Source organism: Plodia interpunctella, chromosome 20, assembly GCF_027563975.2.
Source record: "Plodia interpunctella isolate USDA-ARS_2022_Savannah chromosome 20, ilPloInte3.2, whole genome shotgun sequence".
In the NCBI taxonomy this organism is placed as follows: Eukaryota; Metazoa; Arthropoda; class Insecta; order Lepidoptera; family Pyralidae; genus Plodia; species Plodia interpunctella.
Genome location: NC_071313.1, coordinates 1,176,387 through 1,196,238, shown reverse-complemented (window position 1 = coordinate 1,196,238; position 19,852 = coordinate 1,176,387). Strand labels below are relative to the sequence as shown.

General features: G+C 35.1%; 1 protein-coding gene across 1 annotated transcript; it reads left to right on the top strand.

Annotated features, from left to right (window-relative positions):
- Positions 1 to 8,071: 8,071 nt before the first annotated feature.
- On the top strand, positions 8,072 to 18,641 carry LOC128678869 (uncharacterized). The gene is made up of 10 exons (XM_053760749.2): positions 8,072 to 8,272; positions 12,721 to 12,848; positions 13,515 to 13,624; positions 14,558 to 14,708; positions 15,053 to 15,254; positions 15,388 to 15,555; positions 16,423 to 16,544; positions 17,062 to 17,222; positions 17,541 to 17,712; positions 18,019 to 18,641. Exons 1-10 carry the CDS (start codon positions 8,129 to 8,131, stop codon positions 18,302 to 18,304), a joined length of 1,644 nt encoding a protein of 547 aa, XP_053616724.1. The 5' UTR covers positions 8,072 to 8,128; the 3' UTR covers positions 18,305 to 18,641.
- The last annotated feature ends 1,211 nt before the right edge of the window (positions 18,642 to 19,852 follow it).

The following is a 19,852-nucleotide window of genomic DNA, read 5'->3' as shown; positions in this document are numbered from 1 at the left end:
ATATATAATAATAATAATTTTACAAAACTCTTACGCTCAAATGAAGTCGCGAGAAGCCAGTAGAATTTATAATTCTACTGGCTTCTGGCAGTTTGTAGACAAGTATTAAAACTGTACTGTGATCGAAAGATCGCAGGTTCGAATCTTACTCGTGCCACATGAGTTTGTATACCTATCTGTTTCATATATAGTAGTTTTCATAGACCACCACTTGCTTCCAATGAAGGAAATCGTGAGAAACCTGCAAACAGGTTGACAGTTTAAGTTCACTATTGACGACCTCGGTTGCTTAGTGGTAAAGTGCTTGCCTCTGAACCGAGAGGTCCCGGGTTCGATCCTCGGTCGGGTCATGATGGAAAATGATCTTTTTCTTATTGATCTGGGCCTTGGATGTTTATCTATATATGTATTTGTTATAAAATATAGTATCGTTGAGTTAGTATTCCATAACACAAGTCTCGAACTTACTTTGGGCCTAGCTCAATCTGTGTGATTTATCCTAATATATTGAAAAAATTTGAACTAGTATGCGAATACTTGCCACTAGACGCGACTGACGCATTTAGAAGACTTGAAAAAATACTGAAGTTTTAGCAATTAACACTCGAAAATAAAGCAAGAAGTAGAATAAAAAGTCCGGCAGCCCTAAAACAAATGATATCGTAATAGCCTTGTTCCTTCTCTCTCCATTTGCTGGTTGTGGTCGTGTTTACGTAAGCAATGCGTTCTTAAAGGTTTATTTTTATCCCGTATAACAATTGACTCGGAACACATTGGATGCTTCTGTTGTTGTAATGATTGTACTAAATGCAATGGGGTTTTTTAAGAGACTCATCACTTTTTGGCTACTCTTAGGGTATCAACTTTAACCTGCGCAGAAAAACGCAAAATAAGTACGCCGCGTGCAGGTTATTGTCAGCGTCAAAGTTGACTGGTGCAACCAACTCTTTAGTAGATGTCGTACGTGACAAAGGATTAAGTCCAGACAGCTGATAGGCAATAAAAATATTCCCAAAGAGGTTTGGCGTCAGGCCGGTCATAAAATCAGAACCGAATCCTCAAAGTTTAATTATTTTTTAGGCTAACTAACCGGGCTTCAATAAGTGGACGAATATTCATTCATGAAAAATATACATTCTATAAATATCTATGTAAAAAAATAGCATTTTCAATGAATACACGCTACAACACTGAGAGATGTCATAACTGTCGCCGACACTGAAATTAGTGTCTTCCCGTCCATGTGTCCCGCTCTGTCCGTGACATTTGTGGTTATCACGAGATAAATCTAGGTAATGTCCGTCATGTCTCTGATTTGTGTCGCGATTTCTGTTTGAATTAGTGGCGATTTTGTCATATTTAAGCCATAACGAGAAGGCAATATCTGCTTCAAAATTGAGTTGCAAAATATAGTTAAGTATAGTTGGACATTGGAAGTTATATAAAAGCTTGTAAAAATAATACAACTGTCCAAAACAGGAAAAAAAAGAAAGAAAAAAACAAACTTTCTGGGCACAAATCCCACTAGCTTATTGGAAAACGAATTTACAAATGTCCAGTACAAATGTCGTCGGCAAAGAAAGTCGATACATCAGCGAGGCCGGGCTGTACCGAAATATACTTATCTGGATTGCGTTTTGAATTTGAATTCGGAAATAAAGTTACACATTTTGCTATTGAGATTCTTTCAATTTAAATTCGAATTGCAGTGAGCTTTTTGCAACTGAAGTTTTAGTGTCCTTTAGACAGAATATTATATACTGAGATGAGAATGAATACTCTTGTCATTTTCATTCAGAAATTGAATAGAGTGACAACAGTAAATTAATCGGTCAAATTCGTTTTCAAATGTACTAATCTGGATTGCATTCTAAATTTGAATTTGGACAGTGATTCATGTGCTATTGAGATTCTTTCGGTTTGAATTTAAAAGTTTAGTTAGAAATTTAGTTTTCTGAATTTAAAAGCATTTAGAACGATTAATTTACTTTTGTCACTCACATTTATTTCTTGATGACAGTGACAATAGTAAATTAAACAATAATGAGGGTTTCGTTGTATCCTAATGTAAAGTGCAGTGTAGTTTCTGTGGTAAAGGATTTTAGCCATAAAGTAGTGAACACGTGCGCGTGACGCCATGTTGTTTCCTAGTTTCATTGTTGCAGACTTCCAGTAACAGGCTGAATAACCACTGTCCATTTGATGGGCTATGTTCCTGTATTCAAACTTAGTAGTAAATATGAGAAAAAGGATACTTAATCCGGTCCTGGGCACCCAAAATCACTGTTTTCATATCCAATACAGTGTGATTCCCGTTTAGAATAGGACCACCAAATTCTCCCTTGGATTAAAGCATAGCCGAATCTTCAAGGTTTAATCGTTATTTTTTACGCCACTCATACGTCACTGAGATTACAATCAGGAACACGCGAGTAATTACAGCTGAACTTAACCAATCTTCAGATAATATAGGTACGGCTGCGTCTTGCGTAGACAAATTACGTAGGGAACAAACGTCTGGCTATGCCACTCCCGCCTGGCCTTGACAGAAAGGGCAAGCCAAAGAATTGTTGGCTTGATGTCATCAGGGATGATATGCGCGCCACTGCTGTGACAACCAAGTATATTGACGACCGTGCGAAGCGGAGACGAAAAATTAGGAGGGCTCCGACGCTCAACGGCTATGGAAGAAACCAGGAACACGCTCAGATGAGAGAGAGAGAATGTTCAGGTAATAAAAAAGAATAAATATATTTTCGAATTTACTTTCAATTTGTATTAAACGAAAAGCCATTGGTCCTAAATGCACCACAACAAAATTGTTCAAGAGGCATGCGACACAAAAACAAATTGTCTTTTATTTCCCATGAGACGAGGTTTCCATTTCTCCTCTATAAATGAGTTTATAATGATGATACGGCTTTGTGTTGTAATAGTAATAAGATTGCTCATTTGTAGTCGTGTGGCTATGCTGAGCCTAATATAGAGAGAATTGTTTTGAGAGTTTTGGGTGTGGTCGATGCATGTAATAGTATCATTATAGAATCATTATCAATCATCTTCTTGAAATTTTGCATACATGTAGTTCGATATATGGATAAGGACATAGGGTTCCTTTCATCCCGGAAAATTATAAATAAATAAATATATTAGGACAAATCACACAGATTGAGCTAGCCCCAAAGTAAGTTCGAGACTTGTGTTATGGGATACTAACTCAACGATACTATATTTTATAACAAATACTGAAATAGATAAATATCCAAGACCCGGGCCAATCAGAAAAAGAAAATTTTCCATCATGACCCGACTGGGGATCGAATCCGGGACCCATCGGTTCAGAGGCAAGCACTTTACCACTGCGCCACCGAGTTAACTATTAACGAGAAAATTAACTCGGGCGAAGCCGCTGGCAAAAGCTAGTATCATATAAATCGGGATCGATAATAGAGAGAGAAAGAGAATAGTAACCTAGTCAAAATACTGAATGACTAATAGACTGGAATATTTAAAAATCTAGAACGAAATCTTGGAAACGGTAAATTTTTTCACTCACCTACTTACCTGTGTGGTGCGGTGGTGGTGTAATGGTTAAGACGCCCACCTGTGGATCGAAAGGTCCCAGGTTCGAATCCTACTCGTGCTACATGAGTTTGTATACCAATCTGACTCATGTATAGTAGTTTTCATAGACCACACTTGCTTCCGGTGAAGGAAAACGTCGTGAGGAAATCTGCACACTGGTTGATTATTAACTGGTGTGTCAAATGGAGAAGGCAATGGCAAACCACTCCACTAATGCCAAGAAAATTGTTGTGTGTGTTTAATTCCACGTGATGACCACGACCCTCAGCCATGAGGAATACGATTATGAAGAAGAAGACCTGTATTCGTGTCTGCAGGAATTTATATTTTCTCTGCTACGGAACTTCAAAAATCCTAAAATATTTCCTCTCGCATTTCCATTAAAATCTCAATCTGATATCCGAATGACTTTCCTCAATCATCATATGAGTTCTTTCACAACAAATATCGAATAACAGATTATAAATATGATTCCAACAAGTACTTCCGAGCAAGTATTTTACTAAGAATGCCTATGTGTTATTAGAGCGCGGGTCTTATGGATAATTTTAACATGAATATATTCTTATATTATATTTAACTAGATGTCGCCCAGGGCTCTTTCTAATGGTGAAACAATTCTTGAAATCGGTTCGGTAGTTTCGGAGATTACCCGCCTCAAACATACGAACTTACAAACGCTAACCTACCTCTTTATAATAATAGTATAGATGTAGCATTATATATCTCATAATACAGGTATTGAAATACAAAAATATTTTCCTTTCAAAACACATGAAAATTAACACACTTAGAGTGGGTTACACTAGTCAACTGTGCCGTTAACTTTAACCTGCGCACAACAAGGCAATGGCGTAACTTAGCTTGAGGTGAAAAATCGCCTAAGAATTCCCAATCCTAACTAGTTTGTTTGTTACCTCTTCTAATATTCTTGAAATTTTGCGTTCATGTAGTTTGAAGTATGGAGAAGGACATACCGGAAAATTAACGCGGGCGAAGCAGCGGACCGAGACTCTGAACCGAGAAGTCCCGGGTTCGAATCCCAGTCTGGTCATGATGGAAAATGATCTTTTTCTGATTGGCCCGTGTCTTGGATGTTTATCTATATATGTATTTGTTATAGAATATAGTATCGTTGAGTTAGTATCCCATAACACAAGTCTCGAACTTACTTTGGGGCTAGCTCAATCTATGTGATTTGTCCTAATATATTTATTTCATTATTCAATTAGAAATGTGTCAAGTCATAATTTAATTCATAAATATATTATCTGTGGAGACTACCAGAATGAAAAAAGAATTCCAACGACGGCAGGTCGACACGCCCACCTCGCGCGACCTCGGATGCAAACTGACCGAAAGAGACAATATTACATAGACATTACCGCTAAAAAAACTACACTCACAATTATGGGAAATCGTTCACTTATCGTTCATTAACTAGTCTATAGAAATACAAAAACGATTAAATACTTTTTTTTTAGGCGAGTGTGTACTTTTTTCTGAGAAAATATAATCTTTCCTTTTTTCATCGAGGCTAAATTTTTCGTGCGGCTTTCCAAGGCGGCAAATAAAATATGTATCATGTAATCTTGGGAACTTATTGCAGGAAAACCGACAACGACGTTGAGGAATCATTGTGGTGGAAAAAGGCTGGAAGCCTTTTTGGCCAGAGGCTCAGCGTTGCAGTGTTAATTGGCAATGCTGCGAGTGCAATTTTTTTTCAAACGGACTGTACGATTTGTAATTTTTTTAAATTATTTTATTTTAAGTTTATATCATTTCTTTATTCGAATTATTAAGGAATAGTTTTACTTTTATCTTGTCATATTAGGTGTAAACAAATCATGAAGTCACTGTGTCAAAATCATGGTTTTAATAAGTACTTGTACGGAGTACCTACTAATTCCATGGTCAAAATAAACTTTAAGTCACAAAATTTTGTCTATTACGACATAAATTTGTTGATTTTCAATTTTGTTGATTACGTAAACCAGATAACACACAAAGTCATTACGGGCATATTTCTCATATCGCCCTAATAAAGTATAACCTTCATTAAATCACCTCTATTACCAAAACAAATTACGTTATACCCACTAACCCACAAAATTATCCGTCCAAGTAAAAATGGTAACACGAAATTTCCTTCGCATAATCCTTGTAAAACTACCAAAATGGCGCCGCCGACGAACCCTGTAACCATTACTGCCTTTTGTAATATTGTTGGACATTTACTCGGCTCAATACCCGGATTAACCTATAAAAGTCGGCTGTATGCATCAATAATTGTCCCCCTAAATAGAAATTGTACATTTTGCGTTGTTTTATTGTGTAATGAAAAAGTTTGCGAACTTCTAAATTTGTTTAGAGCTTGTAGCTCCCTAAAAAGATACCATTCTATATCCTATAAATCTTCCCGTGGAATTGTTACGAGTTAACTTAAATAAAAGTTAACGGGATACAATTTTAAATGCTTGACATATAATTTTGAAGCGTTGGTGGTGTAATGGAAGGCTAAGACGAAGGTGAAGGCAAAAATTACGCACCTAACCCATCTTCAGAAATCATACTATCTATTGGTAAAAATCGCAATGAAAATCAGACGTTTTTGAGTTTATCTCGAACAGACAGAGCGTCAGAGGACTATGTTATTATAACATGTAAGGAAACGTACTCGTATATGGAAATCAACAGCATTACAGCGTAAAACTTATAAAAATACAAAAATTCATGAGTATTTTTGTTGTCATCACACAATTTATTAACAAAAATATCACCCACACTACATAATTAGGTTATCGGAGTATATTCATTACTTATCGAGAATAGTTTCGTTAGTGTTGAACATAATATACTTAACCGATATTAATTTATTGCAACTAGTACGTAGCTACGTGTACGATTCGTGTACGATAGCTCGGAATAAGAACAAGTATTTTCGAAAAATACAGGGAGGAGGCTCAATGGCTTAGTGGTTAGCGCACTAGGCCTATGATAGTGGCGGTTAAGACACTCTCAGTATGGTCGCTCATTGGATTGGTGACCAAAAATGGAACATTTTTGGTTCCGATTACATTTTGCAGAGTCGTTAAAACCCGGCAATACGCAATGGGTCCGCGTGGTGGGTCATGGCTCATAGTCATTGTCCATCGGGAAGGTCTGTGTGCCCCAGCAGTGGGGGACGTTTAAATGGCTATTAATGATTATGATTTAAAAAAAATAAACAAAAGTCAGAAACAATAATGACTAAGAACAATGTCAATTATTTATCTTGCAAAATCTATTTCATTTGAGCGGTTTCTCTGTTTCTTTGTCAGCCATAGAGCGTTGGAGCCATGGATCATTGGCATTTAAAATTGTTAGCATTAGAGAAGAGTGGCTGAATAAGTTTATTTGTTAGACAAATTAAAAAAACTCCGACTTTAAATATTCATTTCACAAAAAAAAAACTAAACGAAAATCGGTTAATCCGTTTGGGAGCTACGATGCCACAGACAGATAGATACACAGATACAAAGACACGTTAAACTTCTTTTTGCGTCGGGGGTTAAAAAGGGTGCTTTTTGCCCAGCAGCGAGACAACAACCAAGGGCTAGATAGAAGTATTAAAATAATTCTAAGGGTGGGTTGCACCGTCAACTTTGACGTTAACTTTAACTACGCACGTTAAATTTAACGTCAAAGTTGACGGTGCAACTCACTCTAACTATCGTAACTTGTTATGTTTAAGTACTCAACTTTTATTTATATATTCTGCTTTTATTTATGAAGATCATTAATTGGGTCGTTTGTTAACCAACTCCACGTGTAGTTAGGTTTATGTAACTGTAGGTCATCTTTTTTTAACCCCCAACGTAAAAATAGGGGTGTTATAAGTTTGGCCGCTGTGTACGTTCCACCGTAGCTCATCAACGGTTGACCCGATTTGGATGCGGTTTTTTATGTGATAGCAAATTTTTATGCGGTGGTTCTTAGATATGTTTGATCAAAATCGGTTTAGCCGTTCAAAACTTGTGGCGAAATAAATATTACAAGTCGGGGTTTCTTTTGATTTGTCTGATAAATAAACTTGTTTAAATTCAAAGTTCTTTATTGAACTTAGGATGATATACATCACTTATTGACTTCAAAATTTTCTCGTGAATGTGAATAATATGTAACTAGTTGTTCGCCACGTACTTAGACATTTTTACAAAATTGTGAATATTTCAAAATCTACCAAACCGATTTTATTGCCCCTCGAACTTAAAAATTCTATCTGACAGATCCTACATATACTTTTTAAATTTCATCAAAATCAGACCAACGGTTCGAAAGTTATCGCGTTACAAACGTACATACAAAAAATGTGTTTTTGCCCTAAGTTGATTCGTAGACTAGAATAAAATGCTGATATTTAAAAATAAGTCTGAACAAATAATAATTCTGGAACTATCAAACTCCAAACAAACTATGTACTAAGAGGTCATCATGATAACCGAGCAATGCTCAGTATTAACTACACACAAATAAAAACAAGACGTTTCTTAATGAGGTCGAGATGGAACAGTGGTTAGGACTCCCGTCTGTGGAAGACTACCACGGTTTGAATCTGTACAATTTATCGTTGAACAGTGCTTATGTGATCGCTAATACCACGCTGAAAAGTGTTTTTATTTATGCTGCGAATGATCTTTGTTATGAGGTAAGTATAAATTAGTTCTAACAAATAATTCAGATGAAGTATCACGTGTTTTCTCTTATGCCTATCGACATAAAGTTCAGATAATTATATTACATTGCTGGGTTTTTCATTGCGCACTTTGTTAAATGTAATGCTCATTTATTCCCACGCCTTTGTGATGTTGTATTAAGAAATCATCGGGATAATTATAGACTAAGTTTACACCCTTCTAAAACGGCATCACTCAGTAAAAGTATTGTATGTATGGCACATAAAATTTGTAACAAAATTCCACAACAAGTCAAAGATCAGAATTTAAATTTATTTAAAATGCACCTCAGGTGTTCGCTGATTGATAAATGTTATTATAATTTGAACGATTTTTTTAATGACTGAGATAAAAATTTGGTTAATATTGTTACTTTTATTTATTCGATTTTGTTTTGCGGGATGATAGCATGCTCTCCATTTAAATTTGCATACCCGTGGACGGTGTGAGACAACACCACATTGTAAAAAAATATAAACTCATGTTTTTGCAAATAAATAATTTCTGTCTTTGTGGTAAATAATATCTCTGATAGATACTCCACAACGTAATGCGCAATTGCGTTGTAACTGTCTGAGTTCGGCGGTGGTCTGTAGCTGGTATTAGACACAGCCAGATGATACTAACTGTATATATTGATGACTGAACATCAGTGTTTGCTCGTTTAGCATTTTCAACACTGAGTTATTAGTTACGTCATGGAAACAATAACATTATTATTATTATTTATAAATCGAATCAAATCAAATAATTTTATTTACTTTTAATAGGGTAGATAATACAATATCCACATAATGGTTTAGAACAAGCCTATTCAGCCGTTGTCAATAGCATGCAAATGTTAATAATAGCATATTTAAAAAAACCATAAAATGACATCAGATTAAATTAAGATAAAATGTCACTTACAATCTAAATGTATGTTAATTAAATAGCTTTAGATATTTTTGTCTAGCATTGTTCCAGATTTTATTTTTTTGTATGTGTCTCAGTTGATGCAAATAAACGTTTTATCTATCATGGCGACCTCGGTGGCGCAGTGGTAAGGTTCTTGCCACTGAACTGAGAAGTCCCGGGTTCGATCCCCGGTCGGGTCATGATGGAAAATGATCTTTTCTGATTGGCCCGGGTTTTGGATGTTTATCTATATATGTATTTGTTATAAAATATAGCATCGTTGAGTTAGTATCCCATAACACAAGTCTCGAACTTACTTTGGGGCTAGCTCAATCTGTGTAATTTGTCCTAATATATTTATTTATTTATTATCTATAACTATCTATGGTGAAAATGAAAAAAAAAAATAAAGCAAAATTTTTTTCTCATTTTCTTTTTGCTCATAATGACATTTTAAAGTTTTTACACAAGTATAAAAACATTGCATTGTAATATTGTTAAATCTGTGAGTTTTTATCAATTTATTGATTTATTTTTACACTAGCTTTTGCTCGGGGCTTCGCCCGCGTAAATTTCCCACGGTAACATTTAATTTCCGGGATGAAAGCAGAATAGGATTAGGATTTAGTTTAGATCGAAAAACTGGAATAGAATTGATCAATTCTGATATTTATTCTAGGACTTTTTTGTACCTATAGAATATTGCTTGTTCTCCCAAATGGAAACTAAACAAACAAATTCTGAGCACTGGACGCACGCAAACATACCATGGCAATGGAAAAGCATGATTGTTTCAGATGTATTTCTGCAACCTTCTGTGTTTGTCAATGGAAAATTAGTGGGAATTATTGGGCTGGAAGCTATAAGTGCTTTGTTCTGTATCCATGACTGTAGGAATGGATAAATAAAGCAATGCATGATGCCGTGGATGTCGTACGAGACGATTAAGGGACACATAGTCTTAATAGCTGATAGGCAACAATGGCATTCCCAAAGTGGGTTTACGTCAGGCTGACGGCCTGTTGTAAAATCATCAATCTTCAAAATTTCACTTTTATTTTTTCCGCGAACCCGCGGGCTTTGGGCGTCACAGCTTCAAATGCAACCTGCACGCAAAGATGAGTAATGAACTGCTGACCGTAATTTCAATATTGCCAGATGATAACACCGACCAAAATTGTATTAAATACACGATACATTCATTTACGCACGTATTAATAAAAGAAGTATTTATTTCCGCAACGTCCCTGTATATCAAAATGAAAACGCAATAAAAGTCACATAGTCCCAACTATCGGTTCCAGAACATATCGGGTTACTTCCGCAGTTTAGAGACGTCCTAGCTTGGTGGACTCCCTCTGTGTCTATATCGCTTTTAGTTTTACTTGCTTACTCCTAAAGTGTGAATGCAAAACTGTGATCCTAAAGTGGATCCGTAAAAAAATCCCAAAACCAAGGTCAGAGCACCAGGGTCTTTGTTTATGCTCTATTCTACTAATTTTATAAGCAAGCTTTTGCCCGCGGATTCACCCGCGTGAATTTCCTTCCCTGATAAAGAATCAACATAATCAATCATTATTCTTTTATACCATGTGTTTTCATTAGAGAATGATTATTACTGAACAAAAATCGATGCATTAGGGTACCAACTAAAAGTAATAAAATAAAATATTTAGTATTTTTATTTCAGGCTTAGATACGAGTAGATAGATAAACTCTTTATTGCACCATTCATAAAGGAGTACAGTTACAACAAGATATTCAAACATAATGAGTGCAAAGGCGGACTTATCGCTAAAGCAATTTCTTCCAGCCAACCTTTGGATTGAAAGAGACACAAGTAAACTAAGAGGGTGCAGTAAACTTAACAGTAGTTTCGGAGATCAATAAGCCAACTCCACACTGTTGCCGAACTCAGACAAATGCCGACGCAAATGCGTGAATATTTTGTTCTTTTTTTTGTACCCTAAAAACGGATCTGACTAAAGCTAGGATATTTTTACCCATTTTTGTTTTGATTTGGCGCTAAACATCTGGGTACAATGGGAACAAATCATAAGAACCAAGCGGAAGAGATTAAACGTTATTTTTATCAGGAAGGCTTATCCGATCGAACGGCTTTTTATGAACATTTTATTTATCAAATGTCCCAGTCAATGGCTTCCATTTCTCTTCAACCAATAAAAATAAGGAAAACACTTGTGATTTGTGACAACATAATAATACAAATAAATACTAATTGTCGTAAGAATTATGTCAGAATCCTTTAGGTGACTTGAATGAAAACTCCCATAGTTAACAATAACACACTCGATCAGAAAAAAAAATATGGTTTACAAAATCTGTGATTGTGCTTATGTTGAGTTAAAAAAAGAAAGAAAATTATTTATTGTTAATAATAGCTAAGCTAGCTAATATTTTAGTTTACCTTTTTATTGTTTATGGCTTTTTATTGTCTATTGTTTGTTCCCGCTCTCTCTGTGCCTCCATCTTGGAGATAATACACGTAGTTTCAACACCTCCGGACCTTTTATTTACAAGCCCTACTACAGTTTTCAACTAATATTTTCGTATATAAACACTAATATTACAACTGCAAAAGTAAGTTTGTTTCTTACCTCTTCACGCTCTATCTGTTCGACCAATCTTCTTGTAATTTTGTATACATGTAGTCTGAAGGAAGGAGAAGGACTGTTTCCGTGGGAAAACGGAAAGCTAGTGTTTGATATTGCGTTCGGCGTCGTTGTAGGAACCAAACTAGTTATTTGGTTTACAACTGCTGATTAATTTGAATATATTTCACGATAGTCCAAAAATATTTAAGGATAAAACTTTGAAAAATTAGTTTGTTTTTATATAATTATTAAGTTATTTTTTAAGGTTACTAAATTCATCAGTAAGCAAAAAATGGAATGTTGTGCACATCTATAATTGATGTAAATATCAGAAATTACTACCATGTTTTCTAATAATGTTATATATTTATGTTGTTGATGTGCCTTATAATTAAATAAACTGTATCCACCACCACAATCTTACACCGCAATTACTCCAATCTGACTGCTTCCACGGTGACTGCAAGGTCGTTGAAGCATCAGCTACATTATATGAAAAGGTCCTAGACTTCCTTTAATAATGACATATCTGATAAAAATATTCATATTTTACATACAACAAGAATACAACTATGAAGGAAGATTTTCATATTCCTTCATTGTTGTATTCCTCATGGCTGAGGGTCGTGGTCATTACGTGGAATGAAACACATACAACAACTTTCTTGACGTTACTAAGGAGTGGTTTGCCAGTGCCTTATCCATTCACAAACAAGTTAATAATAATCAATCATTCCTCATGATGTTTTTCTTCACCGAAAACAAGTGGTGGTCGATGAAAACTACTATACATGAGTCAGATTGGTGTACAAACTCATGTGGCACGAGTAGCTTTTGAATCTGGGACCTTTTGATCCACAAGAGGCGTCTTAGAACCATTTTTCACCACGCTTTTTTTCATATTCCAGTGTCCGTTTAATCTAGTTACGGAGTTGAGGCAAAATGAAGAGACAACATGGATAGTGGACACGAGCATGCCTTACACTTGGAGACTGATGAAGAAGGATTTGGGGTCTTTCTCCAGGAATATTAAGAGGTTATATTTCAGTTTTATTTTGATCAGTTTTTGTACAAGCAAGATATAAGCTGTAAATAGGAAATTAACAACAAAGGTGCTTCTTATTTCAAATTACCTTTTCAATCAAAATTCAGAAAAAATATTTTTTATAATTATATGTGTTTTTGTATAGCGACTGTAACTATATTTGCACACCATACTATGGAAAGGCATGTTGATTCAGAATGTTTTGTTTTGATGTACCAATTTACAAGTGTAAACGTTATAGATAGGTAAGTATGGGTACACGTGTATATGCATATCTACAAATAACAATACACAAAAAAAACTTAATACTTTTTATATAAATTAATGTATGTATGACTACTCATACATACATTAATTTATATAAAAAGACATCAATTCTAATGAAACTTGCAATTTTATATATGTTTCATTTTTCTATCCGAGTGCGACCTCCTCTGTCAATTCTGTCCCAATTATTGTGCCCGACAGCGCCCACAAAATGTACTTTTATTTTATATATAGCACCATTTACTATATCATATTTTATTATATCAACTTTGTGGATGCAATAAAGTATTGAGTATTGAGTGTTTTGCAAATAAGATATATTTTATCTTTTTGTTACAAATTGAATATTTTACCTTTTTGTTACAAATTGAAATGTAAAACTTATTTTAGGGGTATCCTGTGTGAAATGCGACCTACACTCAAAGAGTTTGGAGTCTATCGTTTGGATATCGGAAGATGCGAGGCCAAGCCGTTGGTTCCTACCTATAACAGCTATTTTCGTAAGTACCTATTCTATTGTTCCACTCGATCACAAGGAAAACCTTTAAGGGTATTATCTATATAGAACAAGAAAACTTGTTTGTTTGTAATAACTTTATTGCACGAAAATAAGCAAATTAATCAAAATTAATGCAAGAAAGATACATTGTACAACGGCGGACTTATCCCATGTAGGGATTTCTTACAGTCAACCGGCGATAGGTTGAGAGGACGTGTATACAGTAGCAGGCTAGTCAGACGTAATAACGCACAACATGAACAGAGAAGACTATAAATTGTAAGAAAATAAATAAATATACTTAGGAAAAGTAAAATCTAAATAAATAAATACATAAATATATATAACAATAACAAAAAATAAAAAAAATATATATAAATACATTTTAGAAATAACATACAATTATAAATACATATTAATACTTACATACAAATATAAATACATAATATAATAGCCTAAATGTTAGACGCGACAAGAGAGAACTTAAGAAGTCATTCTTTAAAAGAGTTATAACTTATTTCTAGAAAATGTATGTTGATTGTATTAATTTTCAATTGTACATTAAACGCTGTTTTGAAGATCGAATACTTTTAATACTTTTAGAAATCTAATCATTTCACGATGACCTTAATAAAAAAGAACCTAGTTCTATGTGTACAGATTTATCTGTATGTATATAACATTAAATGAAGATATTATTAAACTTTTAAAAGCAACTTTTTTCAATGTTCGTATTGAAAAAAAAAAGTGTAATTTCGGTATTATCTTTTGGAACCGCTGTTATATCTATTCTTTAAAACGTAACATTTTAGAATATTAGTACATATAACTTATTTCCCATAACACAAGTTTTAAACTTTGAGGCTGGATAAATCTGTGTGGTTTGTCCTAAGTTTATTTATTTTTTGCGTTAAAATATTTATCTTTATTTCAGCTCTCATACTATTCACGTCAATGCTTCTCGTCTGCGGAGGTATATACGCAGTCATTAAATTTGCCCTCAAGTGTAGGGCACGGAAGGACGGCGAGGCAGAACTAAGCACTACTGATAATGAAAGGGCTAAATGCGTACACTTCTATAGGGGGTGAATATAATTTTGTTTTCATTTTAATGAACTTGTCATTAAGTTTGTCTTGCAGTGTAATATAGTAAATGTTGATAAAATTATCAACATTATTATGAAATCATAATTCTATTTCTAAGCCAGAAATGAAAGTAAACAATAGTCTTATAACACTCTTTTATAGATTTTGTAAGTTCAGCTCCAGTCGTGGGAACTCCTCAACGGTTTACTGCACGGATGCGATTTTTTTGTCACACATTGTATGCAATGAGATCTCTCTAATGATCTCAACAATAAAAGCTTGTGTCATGATTTTTAGTTAAAAAAAAAAAACTTTATTTTTATTTATTTTTATCGGTTTGCAGGGTTCTTTTACTTCTCCTGATCTTCATAACGTCGGGCGCTGGAGGATACCCAGTCTTCAGCATCAAACATGGCGGGCTGTCCGTAGCAGACTGTCTGTTCTGCGTATACGCATGGACTATCGGCATCAAGATACCCACCGCTATGGACGAGGCTGTGAGCAAGGGCAAAAGCAAAAGGTCCATTTTTGGAGACATCTTTATTGTAAGTACTCCCTCATGTATATAATACTATATTTTTTAACTTGGTGCATACGATAAAAATAAAACTAGTTTTTAACTAGTCATTTTTTGGCATAGATCTTGTGAAATAATATATAATGTTGTTATAATTTCAGAGATCCTTCATCCTCATATTACTGGGAATAACAATAGAATCAACATTGTCCCAGTTCCCAACTAATGTGCCTACACTGTGGCGTCCACTGGAGATGGTCGGCGTGGCTTACCTCTTAGTTGGCACCGTTTACTTCTTATCCGTACACAAGTTGGAAATAAAGTCAGAAGTAAGTCAGTGAGCGAATTACGATTTTGTTTCTCCTTCATCTTCTTCTTTTCGAGACGAAATAGCAAACAAAATTTTACGTACCACCATTCACGTAGTATCCAGCAAAACATAGTCAAGCCTTTGAGCCCAAGCAAAACACAGCAATTGCCTTAGCATTGGCCTCAAACAGATCCTCTGTGGAGCAGTAGAAGGGACAGTTTAGGCAAGACATCAGATCGCAACTTTGAATTTATTAGAAAGGTAGAGCTTGCTACAAAGGTCATCTGCATGGGTATCGCGTCATTTCAATCACTTAACTGTGCTTGCATTGTTGTGTTCCAGTTTCAACCCTGTAATTTATAGGGAGGCAAACTATCCTTTTTAATTACAGGATGCTGTGGCAAAAGACACTAGGCCCTAAGCACTGGGTTTGCCACTAAGCGACCACTTACCCACATGTTTGCCCGGTTAATAGTTTCTATAAATTAAATTGTAGAACACTGCATTGTGATCCTACAATTTAAGGATCTTGAAGACAAGTGAGATAGGTAGTAGCCTCTCGCACCCTATAACACCCTACAGGGTAACCCTTTTTAATTACAGGGTGCTGTGGCAAAAGACACTAGGCCCTAAGCACTGGGTTTGCCACTAAGCGACCACTTACCCACATGTTTGCCCGGTTAATAGTTTCTATAAATTAAATTGTAGAACACTGCAGCTGTGCATTGTGATCCTACAATTTAAGGATCTTGAAGACAAGAGTGAATCTCTGGGTATTTTTTGAGCGTCCGTGTACATAATAATACCCTAGACCAAATCTTTGCTTTCCATCAGGATAGAATGATCAGCACTCAAATTTTTAACGATAGATATATTTATATTTCAGAACATTTTCTTCAAAATGATTTCGAATTTAACCTCCCTAGTGTGGTGTTGGATCATTGCTAGCTTCGTGTTGGTGACCATCATTATCTTCGTGACTATGCTCGCATCCTATAATTGTATAATGTAAGTACTTAGGGTTAGTTAGTTCACCGTCAACATTGAAAACAATCCTCCTAATTTTTAATATATGTATAAGACCTATATTTGTTAATTGACGTCCTTGGAGAAAAGGCTGCGGTGAAGTTTGTTGCGCCGCTTCTTCTTCAGCTGCGCTTTGGAAGCCGTCAGTAGACTTAGTTTAAGTAATTTTTTGACATCAATAAGTGATGTATATCATCCTAAATTGAATAATTTTGAATTTGAATTCTTCCCTGATTTGTCTGAATAAAAAAAATATTTGTAGAAGTACCTAGTTAAAGTTTTCGTAAACTCTGTCCAGAACGCTAGCTTTGGACAGAGTTCACGAAAACTTTAACTACTTACGTCTCCTATATTAGCGTATTTAATAGTACCCAGGACGGAATTCTACTTATCTACATTAAGTAAATAAATTGACCATTCTCAGCGGCCCACACTAAGCATATAAGTGTACAAGCATTGTAAATCATTTCTTGTTACTTTCAACTTTTGTTGCTTACAGCAAAATACCTCTGACCAGCACAGAGTACACGTACGTCGTGCCGGAACAGTCCACATATTGTAACAATGAGTTCACCAAATGGGTCAATCTACTGTTCACTGGAGAAGCTGAAAAGACTATATTAGTAGACGGATTCAATGGATTTAGCGGAGGGATCTTAGGTGAGGACTGCAGCCAATAAACCTAGTACTTATAAAAATATATATAGTTTCTCTCTGTATTACCTATTGGTAAACTGTGATGAAGTTAAATAAATAAAATCATTTTTTTTACAAACATTATATTTTGTTGTCTTTAGTTATTAGCGCGTGACAAAAAAATATATCCATCGTGTAGAAAAACATCAAAAGCCACGGCCAAAAATCACCAAAAATGTAGCTGATTTTAGATTTATAGTAATGAAGAAAATTGGACTATATTTGAATTCGGCGTAATTCTATTCTTTTCAGATTTTAACATTGTATTTCTATTTCTTCCAGGTTTGCTCTCAACTACGCTCTCAACTCTGATTGGAGTAAAAGCGGGATATGTCTACCTAAACTATGACAAGCATACAGACAGGATAAGACTGTGGGCGTTGTGGGGTCTCCTGTTTTCTGTCGGAGCTGTTGTCTTCGCTGGGATATCCTACGCTGTTAAATGTAACTTGTGGTAAGTGACAACAATCGCGTTATAGTAATTACGATATCAGAACAGTAACAAGTCTTCTTTATGAGCATTTTCCCTGTCACTTTCGCAGCAGTTGAGCTCCACTTTGTGAAGTAGAGCTCAACTGCTGCGAAAGTGATCGGCACAAGTCAGCTTTGAAGTTGACTGTGTAACCTGCGCGTCGCTGGCGTTTCGACAAAATTGTGTACCTTGCGTTTTTCTGTGCAACTGAAAGTTAACGTTACAGTTGACTACAACAACCAACTCCAAAGGTCATTTAATAAAATATAGTATTTTTTTAAATTTCAGGCCGATATCATCGATCCTGTTCGTCACAGCGTCTTCGCATTTCTTCCTGATTACTATATATGTCCTAACTGAATACTACAACTGCAGCTCGATTGTGACAGCCCTAGGTGAAACATCTCTGCCAATACTGGCAGGCCACCTGTTATTTTCAAAATCTTTACCATTCTCATGGCCCGCAGAAATTAATAACCATTCTTTGTTTTTACTCCAAAATATTTGGATTGTATTACTATGGATTTCCATAGCTGTTTTTCTGAGGAGAAATAAAATTTCCTTTCCCGTTTAATATAGTCACTATTACTATTATAGATATACATAGAAAAAAACAAAAACACTTCCCGCTGTCTTCGATCTTCAAAACTACGCAACGGATTTTGATGCAGGTTCAGGTCGATATTTTATTATAATTTTACCCGAGCAAAGCACGGGCGAACCGCTAGTAATTAATGAATTCGACTTGGTAAATAAATTAACAGTTTCATACAAACTCTTTGGGAAAGTAATGGTTTTCTATGCATACATGATTGTTTAGAAATAAATTTATTGGGAAAAAAATCATCGTTCATGTTTTTGTAACTTTCAATGTAAAAATTTAATAAATAAATATTTTTTCTATATTTGAAGCACTTTTGTTTAATTTATTTTGCCATTATTTATATACCCTTTCATACTTTTTCGCGGATGATAATTTTAACCCTTAATTTTGGATTCTGATTATTTTAACTTAGGGAATGGCTAGTAATTCCAAACCAATAGCGCAGCTAGTAATTCATATCCCATATAACTGACTCTTATCGTAACAATATAGGGTAATTATGTTCCAAACTCGAGATGTGATTATAAAAACCTATTCTATATATATTCCACGACGGCTCACACGGCTCGCAACGCCGATGGCCCAATTAAATACATTATTCTCAGGGTTAATTACGACGAAAATTATCTTCTTAAACTCAGACAGAGGGAGAAGGGGTTAAGTTATAAACGGCAGAGAGTAATTCTTCTATTTTTCACCATAAACAATTTGTCTACGTTCGTATTGATGTTATATTTGTGTTTAATGTAACAATTTGTTTATGTACACGAAAAATGAATATATTTAATATTTGTAGATATTATTATTTAGAAATAAGTAGCATATCTCTTTAGGCCCGAGATTTTTCGTTGTGTTATTGTTATATTTCGATTTTTTGTTGTTCTATCATCAGAATTCCAAATGTCATGGAACAATTTGCAGTTGAATTTATTCTACATGCAAATATACAATGGGAAAACATATAGAGTAGAGAAATGGTTAAAAACTTTATTCAGTTTTGTTAAATAATATAATTTTTTGAGGTTCGAGGAAAATCTACCTAAATCTCTGTGGGTTTTGATGTGTTTCAGCTAGTCGCAATAAACCAATGTGTCCTGCCCAATATGACTTACAATGCCGAGACATGGACACAAAGAGGGAAGCTGTGTACAATTCGAGAGTCGCACAGAGGGCCACGGAGTGGGCCATGCTTCACATCATATTCTAAACACCACTATTGGACAGCATACCACAGTTTGGGATGTTTAAGTCATGATTCAGAAATTGAACTGGACAGGACACCTAGCACGTTAGTGGGAATAGAATAAAGCACTGACTGTGTGATAAATATAAATATATTAGGACAAATCACACAGATTGAGCTAGCCCCAAAGCAAGTTCGAGACTTGTGTTATGGGATACTAACTCAACTATGTTTTATAACAAATACATATATAGATAAACATCCAAGACTCGGGCCACACAGAAAAAGATCATTTTTCCATCATGACCCGACCGGAGATCGAACCCGGTACCTTC

What these genes read in the sequence shown, in the direction of transcription:
- LOC128678869 (XM_053760749.2), top strand. Translation starts at nt 8,129, where the DNA reads ATGGAACAGTGGTTAGGACTCCCGTCTGTGGAAGACTACCACGGTTTG. An exon ending in TTCTCCAGGAATATTAAGAG is followed by an intron (nt 12,849 to 13,514) that starts GTTATATTTCAG and finishes AACTTATTTTAG; the next exon opens with GGGTATCCTGTGTGAAATGC. An exon ending in TGCGTACACTTCTATAGGGG is followed by an intron (nt 14,709 to 15,052) that starts GTGAATATAATT and finishes ATCGGTTTGCAG; the next exon opens with GGTTCTTTTACTTCTCCTGA.